The sequence below is a fragment of the Ovis aries genome, chromosome 6, assembly GCF_016772045.2.
Source record: "Ovis aries strain OAR_USU_Benz2616 breed Rambouillet chromosome 6, ARS-UI_Ramb_v3.0, whole genome shotgun sequence".
NCBI lineage: Eukaryota > Metazoa > Chordata > Mammalia > Artiodactyla > Bovidae > Ovis > Ovis aries.
Window position 1 is genome coordinate 8,857,610 of NC_056059.1, and position 10,403 is coordinate 8,868,012.

Below are 10,403 nucleotides of genomic sequence, written 5' to 3' on the forward strand. Positions count from 1 at the left end.
CTCCCATCTCGAAAAGTATCTTGTTTGCTACTATCTCACATTTTGGGCTTTAAAATTCAGTGAGGTGTTTGTTTGTTTGTTTGTTTGTTTTTTCCAGCAATTTGATTTTTGGTTGGAAAAGAACATTTTCATAGATGTCATCTCCTCCCTTTCAGGGAAGTATCTGACAATTTTTGGATAGGTTCATTGTCAATATTGATGATCTTTGAAGGAACAGAGGAAACAACTTTGATCACCAATCATGTTAAGGTAGGTGTTTGTTACCTCAATAGTTCAAATGCGACTTAATTTCTCTGCCTCAGCTCAATCTAAGATCATATATCTCTCCCTGAATTGTGAAAAAATAAAGGCAGTATCAAGGCATATAGTGTATCCTGATTTTAAAACCGTTTTCTGTATGGATCCACAATTACAAAATGGACATCATTTTTAAGAAGTGCCTTTGAAGAAACTACTATTAATCATGTTACTGGTCTAATCAACTTAATTATGAAATCAAGATCAGTACACCTTGATAATAATTATGTACATAGTTTTTATGAATTAAAATTTGTGCATATGGCAAATTCAGAATTTTGGGTAAGTCAATTATGCTGTTTATTTCTGTGTTTTTTTTTTCTTTCTTTTTGAACCCTGAAAATTATCTTAGGTAGGCAGAGATATGCACACAAAGCCCCTTTCTACACATGTAAGCATGAAGATTTAAATTTAGTTTCCACATTTATGAAGCATTTATGAAGGTACACATTCATGAAGGTACACATATGAGGACCATTGTGCTGTGTTTAAATTACATTTTATCTCTCATCATGTAAAACTGCATGCAAACAAATAATTTTAAAAGATGTTTAGTATTTTAACGTATTTTGTTGTATAATGATTTGTAGTTTATTATTGATAACAAATTATTAATAATAACATTAAACATATAATAGCTACAGTTATTTGTTTATATTCAAATCACTGAGTGATCTTACCTGTTTTATTCTATGCACTGATTACTCACAAATGCAGGCAGAGATATTTGAGTCCTAATCTTTATTCTGTATGGCTTTGTCAATTTTGAGAATATCAAGGATCAAATTGACTCAATGGACATAAGTTTGAGCAAGCTTCGGAAGCTGGTGATGGACAGGGAAGCCTGGTATGCTGCAGTCCATGGGGTTGCAAAGAGTCGGACATGACTGAGTGACTGAACTGAACTGAAGTATCAAATTGAGGAGCAAAATTATATCTTGCTAAATATGCATTTTTTTGTCTAGGTATGAAATATCTCCTAAATATCAGTGATGTGAATTATTTTGTTAAATATATTGAGAATAGGCTAAAAATGTTACCACCCAAGTGTGCGAAGACTGAAAAAAAAATTCCAAATACTCTGTAATATTTCAGTCTCTCCCCTTTAACATAATAGAAAATAATAATGAACTTATATTCAAGATTTTGTTTAGTTATTTTAAAAAATCCAGTACTGCATATGCAGCTGAAGAAAAGATTCAAATGTATTATGTGCTGGAAAAAAGAATATATATAGTTTCCCCTGCCCCAAATGACCATTTCATACTATTGTGTTGAAAAGTTAAAATTTTTCATTCATATGCTGTTATTTGCTGAAATTTTAGAATACAGTATCTTGGCCATTAATGAGTTTCTATGCAAAGGCAGTTTTATTTTATTTTTATGCAAATACAAAACGGGCTTTTTTGCTCTTGAAATTCTTTCCTAAGAGTGTGCAGTGCTAAAAGGCTACCAGACACACTCTGGAGGAATTGAGCTGGTGTAACTTTATTACCTACTTATCAATATGTAGAGAGGTATGCTTGAAATTACATAAAGATTACAAAAGATATGTTTTGAAATACTTGAGATTTTATCTAATTGTTAACTAATTTTATTAGTTGAAATAAATCTAAGTATTTGATCTAATTCTAAATCACGTATCTCTGACTGTAACTCCAAAAACTAATTCTGTGGATAGGGAGCTTCCAGTGATGGTTGGGACCTTCACAATCTTGGGCCTAAAAGCTGAAAATTTCAGCAGTGTCATTGCCTTGCCATGTGCCAGACACAGGTGATTACCACTACTACTACTACTACTAAGTCGCTTCAGTCGTGTCTGACTCTGTGCGACCCCACGGACTGCAGCCTACCAGGCTCCACCATCCCTGGGATTCTCCAGGCAAGAACACTGGAGTGGGTTGCCATTGCCTTCTCCAATGCCTGAAAGTGAAAAGTGAAAGTGAAGTTGCTCAGTCGTGTCCGACTCTTAGTGACCCCATGGACTGCAGCCTACCAGGCTCCTCCTTCTATGGGATTTTCCAGGCAAGAGTACTGGAGTGGGGTGCCATTGCCTTCTCTGCAGGTGATTAACATGATACAATAATTAGTAGACATGACTCCAATTTAAAGGGCTTATTGAAGGAGATGGATTGATGGTTAGATACAAAATAAACAGATCAGTATATTGCATGTGTCATAGTAAAATTATACTTTAGTATTATTGAAGTAGCAGAGAATGCTGTGGGAAGGTAAGTGTAATTTTTGCTGTGTTCTAGAAATCATACATATGAAGAATAGAATTTGAATACAAGATTATAGTAATATGATGTCGACATCCAATCAGAGAGGTTCAGACAAAGATGTAACATCTTAAACCTAAAAGAGGGATAGCAGGAGTGCAGAGTGAAGAAAAGCAGAAAAATTATGGGGGTCACATTGGAAGACCATTTTGATGGTTGTATGAATGATATTTGTAATACTTTGATGTTTGACTCTGTTGCTGAAACTCAGCCTCTGTTCACTGGTGTCTAATAGAAATATGGAGACAGAATTTTGGGTGAAGTAGAAAAGAGTAGCTGTTATTGCTTTGCCAGGCAAAGGGGGCCACAGGAGGTTAATGCCCTCAAGACTGTGTGACCCACCCTGAAATGGGTAGTGAGGATTTTTATAGTCTTCAACGAGCGGGGTGTGATCAGCTCCCGGACGATTCTTGGATTGGTTGGCATCAAGGTGAAATTTTCAAGCATCATCAACCTCCTGGATTCAACCAGTCTACATTTTATGTTCTTGCTGTCAGCAGGGGTCTGCTTCCTGGAAAAAAAAAAAAAAAAAAAAAACAGTTCAGGAGTCAGGCCTTTATTTGTATCTTTCAGGAAACTGGGAGTTTGGTGATTCTGCCATGTGGCAGAATTATAGTCTAAATTGTTCCCAGTTCCCAGCCCAACAGCTATTCTTTGTTTCTACATCTTGACATTTCCCAGTCATTAACTCTGGAGTCAGTATTTTACCTCAAAAGACAAGGACACAGGGGCTTGTCCACCGTTTCAACTGAAAAAAAAAAAAACCAAAAAACAAAAAACCCAGCTCCTGACCAGGCTTTTCCAGTGCCTCTCACCTGGACCCTATGAAAAGGAAGCCCAGGTGTTCCCTCTTTAGCGCTAATAGACAATTCAAGTCAGCTGATCGCCTGCCTCCCAGCCCTGCCCCCATATTAAAGGCCTCAACCCAGCCCACTTTCCTGGCTCCCTCCAGCCTTCTCTGGCCTGTTGGTGACTGCTCTGCTTATTCCAGAGACCCCCATTATGTAAGTTATAAATCTTTTCATACTTTCTTGGTGTGTGTGTGTATCATCTGCCTCAACATTCAAACCACCTTTTGGGTGAAGGTTTGTCCAGTTTTTGCAAAGGGTCCTGGCTACAAAATTGTTGCAGAGACTTTAACCGAGAAACTTCCAGATTTTTACTGTAGTTTACTAGATATTTATGTTTTGTTTGATTCTTTAAAATAAAAAAAAAAGAATAGTGAAATGGGCTATAATCATAGTGAAGCTCTTCAGTTCAGTTCAGTTCAGTCGCTCAGCCTTGTCCGACTCTTTGTGACCCCATGAATCGCAGCACGCCAGGCCTCCCTGTCCATCACCAACTCCCGGAGTTTACTCAGACTCTCATCCATCAAGTCAATGATGCCATCCAGCCATCTCATCATCGGTCATCCCCTTCTTCTCCTGCCCTCACTCCCTCCCAGCATCAAAGTCTTTTCCAATGAGTCAACTCTTCACATGAGGTGGCCAAAGTACTGGAGTTTCAGCTTCAGCTTTAGCATCATTCCTTCCAAAGAAATCTCCTTCAGAATGGACTGGTTGGATCTCCTTGAGGTCCAAGGGACTCTCAAGAGTCTTCTCCAGCACCACAGTTCAAAAGCATCAATTCTTCGGCACTCAGCCTTCTTCACAGTCCAACTCTCACATCCATACATGACTACTGGAAAAACCATAGTCTTGACTAGATGGACCTTAGTCGGCAAAGTAATGTCTCTGCTTTTGAATATGCTATCTATGTTGGTCATAACTTTTCTTCCAAGGAGTAAGCATCTTTTAATTTTTCACTTATGCCTGTTGAATTTAAGTTTCAATTGTGTAGTCCATTTTTGGCTTTGGAATTCAGGAGAGAATATAACAGTCAAGATCACTTTAATATAAGAAATAGCTGAAAGCATGAGAAAGTTCAGAGTCAGCCAGGAAAAATAATTTCTTTTTGTACTAAAAGAATGGAGTCATTCATAATTTATACAGTTTAGCTTTTTCTTTTAAATTTTCTTCATGGATATAGTGGAAGCAAACTACTCTCTTTTACCTATTAAATTGAAATGAAAATGCCATTGAGCATTAAATTTAAAGAACTAATCTTAACAAGAGATGAGGTCTCTCATTTTACATATCTATATAGCCACTTCTCAAGGTTTTTTTGTTAAGTGTTTTAACTTCAGAACTAAACTAGGAGCTTACAACATATGTGCTAATTATAAATATTCCTTTGCATTTATTTATTTATTTATTTTTTTAACAGGTCCACTACAAAATCTTTTTATTTTTAACTTAAACCTGTTTAAGGGGCCAAAGTGATTTTGGCAAATTTGATTAACAGCACAAAGTAACGTATCCAAACTTATTGCATCTGAGACTTGCCTTGTTTTACACGTAAGTAGAATTTACATCGTTTCCACAGATAGATCATCAGTATCTCAAGGAATTTAAGAGTGACCTATTCAAGTAAGGAATCATCTTGGTAGCAAACTTTTATTGAAATCTTACATAACTCAAGCTTTATAAAAAGCCAACATAATTGAAAATTGGGTTCTCCCTCTAAAGCCTTAAGTATTCAAAGCCTGAAAAGGTTAATTTAAAATTAAGCAAACAAATATAACAATAACAAAACCCCTTCAGCAGATCCTGCTGAAATACTTAAAAAAAAAAAATCTAAATGGGCTTAATCTTTACAAAAGTTATTTTAGCTCAAAAGCTATAAAATCAAAGTTATCTTAATTCTACAAAGAAGGGAGAGGATCTTTGACTTCATGCCATTTCTTTAGAACCTCATCTTTTTCATCAAATTTGGCTACAAATCCAATTTCTGTGTGCCCATTTTGGGAGGTTTCTTCTTGCAGAAGAGGCCAAGTAGAAACATGAAAGAGTAACTGACTAAGCAAGTAGGAAAGTGTTCCGTAATAGTGTGCAAAGAATGGAGAGTTCTGGGTTAATCTCTGGAACTTGATCTGGATCGTGACCTTGACTTTGAACAACATCTAGAACGGGATCTTGAAGCTCTTTTTGGTGGAGGGGACACAGAACGGGCCTTTGAGGGTGGAGCAGGTAGGGGTGAATTGGAACGGGACTGGCTCCTTGATCTAGATTTGGACTTTATATCACCTTTTCCATTTTCTTTGGGGGAACGAGATCGAGAACGAGACCTGCTTCGAGATTTCTCATACTCATCCTTCGATCTGCTCCGAGAACGCGAACGGGAGCCCCGATCAGACTTGGGTTTAGATTTGCTTTTTGATCTAGATTTCCTGCCTTTGGAACGAGATCGTGACCGACCTTTACTCCGAGACCTGGATCGGGAGTGACTTTTTGAGATACTTCGAGATCTACTGCGGCTGCTCCTACGACTTCTACTTCGTGACCTTCTTCTAGATCGTGACCTAGATCTGCTTCCAGAATAAGACCGCCTATGGCTTGTTCGTGGCTTATCTTCAATGAGTCTAATATTTCTCCCATTGATTTCTGTACCATCCAGTTTATCCAAAGCACGCTTCATGTCAGAGTAGGAGCGAAACTCAATGACACCTTCATTTGTGCGTTCTTTGTGAGCATCTGCATAGGTTACTTCACCTGCTTGTCTCATGAAATCCTTTAACTCTTGCCAACTGCAACGACTAGAAAGATTTTCTACAATTAGTCTGAATTCTGTGCGTACAGGTGGTCCATATTTGTCTCTGCCAGAGGTTCTCCGACTGCTGTATCCACCTCCACCACTGCGGCTTCCATAGCTGTAGCCATCGCGATCCAGGCGCGGGCCGCGGGCGTGCTCCACGATCACGCGCTCGCCGCACAGCTTGGCGTTCAGCTCGTAAACGGCGTCGTCGGCGTCGCGGGAGTCCTCGAACTCCACGAAGCCATACCCATTTTTAAGGTCTATTTCGAGAAGGCGGCCATAGCCACTGAAAAAGCGCTGGATGTCCTTCTCCCGGACGTTGTAGCTCAGGCGTCCTATGTAGACGCGCGGCATGTCCGCAGCGGGCAAGGCCCGAGGGCTGGCGGTTGAACGGCGGACCGCACGGCAGTAGCCGCGGTGCGGGTGCGGTGACGGCGAGAGCCCGGACACGCACCTCACACCACAGCGGCGGCCGAGTCCAGCCACACAATCTCCTTTGCATTTAAAATGTTTTAATAGTATGGATTATGCAGAACTAAATACTGGTTTTCTTACAAATCTACGTAAAGTTTGTTGATGGTGGTTTAGTCGCTAAGTTGTGTCTGACTGTTTGGGACCCCCTGGACTGCAGCCCACCAGGCTCCTCTGTCCATGGGATTCTCCAGGCAAGAATACTGGAGTAGTTTGCCATTTCCTTCTCCAGGGATCTTCCCGACCCAGGGACTGAACCCAAGTCTCCTGCTTTGCAGGCAGATTCTTTACCCACTGCTACAAGGGAAGACTGCACCCGTTGTTGAATGAATACAGTAATAAAAATAGAATCGTTGAGTCTATATTCCACTTTAGGCAATGCTGAGCACTTATTTCACCAAACCATATTACAAGGTGAGAAAGAAAACACAAAAATGAGGGTAAAGTTTCTCCCCTGATATTACATTGCTGTGTAAGACTGAAAATGTTTGAAATACAGAGCCCTTCTCCACGTTGAGTGAACCTCTACTCAGATTATTTTGTTCTTCCTTATTCTTTCAGTCACTTAAAAGTATTTGGTTTTAATTACCTTCTTTTTCAAAAGCAATTCTGCATCTGAGCATATTGTCTTTAGATAGTACTATGGCACTGTTCATTTGATTAACTCAGTTCTATTCTCTGATTAACTTATTCAGATGGGTGGGTAATTAAATTTCTTTGGGCAGTAAGGTCCTTTTGGTAAACAAGGGGAGCACAACAGCAACCTGAAGTTAATGTATTTTTTATTACTTTTGATGAGCAGTTCTAAAAAATATGAAAATGTAAAATTAAATGGTATACCTATGTAAAAGAATTATTTTTAAACTTAGTTCCATTCCTGCCAATTATAAAAATATTAAGATATTAAAATCTTAATTATAATTAAATGACAAGCACTTTTCCTGTATTTAATGTTAACCCTCGTATTTATCTTTTTTACTTACATGAAAAAGTCTTGAAGTCAGAAAATTGGACTACTTATTCTTTTATTAAAGTTAAACTTTAATAACTCATTGCCTCTTTTTAAAATCTGAAATATTTAGAATCAACTTTTTACAAATGTATGTATAGAAATGAAGCTAGTTGATTTCTATCACATTCCCTACAAAATCCCAAGTGAAAAAATACTGTCACTAGAAACAATCCATATCTAAGTCAATCCTCACTATCATATATGAAAGAGGTACTTGAGTTCAATTACAGAAGATGTTTCTGTTACTCAGAGTAAATGAACAGAGTTAGTATACCAATTGCTCTCCTGAGAAGTTGGCACATATATCTTGTCTGAACAGTTTTGAAAATATCCTGAAAACAATTTAGAGAACATTGTATACTTTAACTGAAATCATCTGGCAGTATAGGTCATCATAACAGGATCACATAAAGGGAAAAGCATTATAAAAATGTGATTTTAAATACTGAGTGTAGACTTTATTCTGGTTAGTTTTTCCTGGGAGAGGCCTTTCTGGGGAGAACAGAGTGTTCTGGTTTCAAAACCATGCCTTTTCTCAGCTACCTGCTGTAAGCTCAGCGGATATTCTGTAAAGTTCACTGTGAGAACCTGGTGGAGCTCATGAAGGTAGGTCCCTCAAAGTCGTGGGAGGCTCCCAGTAACTCGGTACCCTTGTCGTTTTTAACTCCAAATCTCCCATGCTGGCCAGCCGCATTTGTCTATTCCCATTCTGGCTTTCCTTACCCTAGTGCTACCCTGGAGAAGGCAGTGGCACCCCACTCCAGTACTCTTGCCTGGAAATTCCCATGGATGGAGGAGCCTAGTAGGCTGCAGTCCATGGGGTTGCTAAGAGTCAGACATGACTGAGTGAATACACTTTCACTTTTCATTTTCATGCATTGGAGAAGGAAATGACAACCCACTCCAGTGTTCTTGCCTGGAGAATCCGAGGGATTGGGGAGCCTGGTGGGCTGCCATCTATGGGGTCGCACAGAGTCAGACACGACTGAAGCCACTTAGTAGTAGCAGCAGCAGCAGCAGCAGCAGCAGCAGCAGTGCTACCCTAGTGCTAGGAGGAATAGACTCTCAAAATGAACATTGGAGAAAATTCCCCTTGTATTTCTAGCAGAATATCAAAGACCCTATTTTGAAATACACTAGAACACTCTGGTCTCCTTAGCAAGACCTGCCCTCAAAAGTTAATTTACCAGGGATTAACCTTCTTGGGTAGTATCAAAGTCTAACTGATCTGGGGAAAGGAAATTACCCAACCCCAACCCACTGTATCCATGCTGTGCCACTTAAGGAGTGTTGACTTAATAAAAGATGCACAAAGAACCAGCTTTTGGCTTTGTTGATTTTTGCTATGGTCGCTTTTGTTTCTTTTGCATTTATTTGTGCCCTAATTTTAAGGTTTCGTTCCTTCTACTAACTCTAGGGTTCTCCATTTCTTCCTTTTCTAGTTGCTTTAGGTGTAGAGTTAGGTTATTTATTTGACTTTTTTCTTGTTTCTTGAGGTATGCCTGTATTGCTATGAACTTTCCTCATAGCACTGCTTTTATAGTGTCCCACAGGTTTTGGGTTGTTGTGTTTTCATTTTCATTCGTTTCTATGCATATTTTGATTTCTTTTTTTATTTCTTCTGTGATTTGTTGGTTATTCAGCAGCATGTTGTTCAGCCTCCATATGTTGGAATTTTTAACAGTTTTTGTCCTGTAATTGAGATCTAATCTTAATGCATTATGGTCAGAAAAGATGCTTGGAATGGTTTCAATAATTTTTTTTTGTAATTTATCAAGGTGAGATTTATGGCCCAGGATGTGATCTATCCTGGAGAAGTTTCCATGAGCACTTGAGAAAAAGGTGAAATTCATTGTTTTTTGGTGAAACGTCCTATAGAAATCAATTAGGTTTAACTGGTCTATTGTATCATTTAAAGTTTGCATATCTTTGTTAATTTTCTGTTTAGTTGATCTGTCCAAGATGTGAGTGGGGTATTAAAGTCTTCCACTATTATTGTGTTATTGTTAATTTCCCCGTTCATATTTGTTAGCATTTGTCTTACATATTGTGGTGCTCCTATGTTGGGTGCATATATATTTATAATTGTTATATCTTCTTCTTGGATTGATCCTTTAATCATTATGTAGTGACCTTCTTTGCCTCTTTTTACAGCCTTTGGTTTAAAGTCTATTTTATTGGATATGAGTATTGCTATTACTGCTTTCTTTTGGTCTCTATTTCTGTGGAATATCTTTTTCCATCCCTTCACTTTCAGTCTGTATGTGTCCGTTGTTTTGAGGGGGGTCTCTTGTAGGCAGCATATATAGGGGTCTTGTTTTTTTATCCAAGAAACAAAAGAGACCATAGCAAAAATCAACAAAGCCAAAAGCTGGTTCTTTGAAATGATAAATAAAACTGACAAACCACTAGCCAGACTCATCAAGAAACAAAGGGAGAAAAATCAAACCAATAAAATTAGAAATGAAAATAGAAAGATCACTACAGACAACACATAAATACAAACGATCATAAGAGACTACTATCAGCAATTATATGCCAATAAAATGGACAACGTGGAAGAAATGGACAAAATCTTAGAAAAGTACAACTTGCCAAAACTGAACCAGGAAGAAATAGAAAATCTTAACAGACCCATCACAAGCACGGAAGTTGAAACTATAATCAGAAATGTTCCAGCAAACAAAAGCCCAGGTCCAGACGGCTTC

General features: G+C 38.4%; 1 protein-coding gene across 1 annotated transcript; it reads right to left on the bottom strand.

The window, feature by feature from the left end:
• Nucleotides 1-5,058: 5,058 nt before the first annotated feature.
• On the bottom strand, nucleotides 5,059-6,704 carry LOC101116481 (serine/arginine-rich splicing factor 6). Its single transcript, XM_042251122.1, has one exon. The coding sequence runs from the start codon at nucleotides 6,564-6,566 to the stop codon at nucleotides 5,532-5,534; it is 1,035 nt and encodes a 344-aa protein (XP_042107056.1). The 5' UTR covers nucleotides 6,567-6,704; the 3' UTR covers nucleotides 5,059-5,531.
• Nucleotides 6,705-10,403: the final 3,699 nt, after the last annotated feature.

Bases quoted from the DNA above. Each gene is read 5' to 3' on its own strand.
- LOC101116481 (XM_042251122.1), bottom strand. From the start codon at position 6,566: ATGCCGCGCGTCTACATAGGACGCCTGAGCTACAACGTCCGGGAGAAG.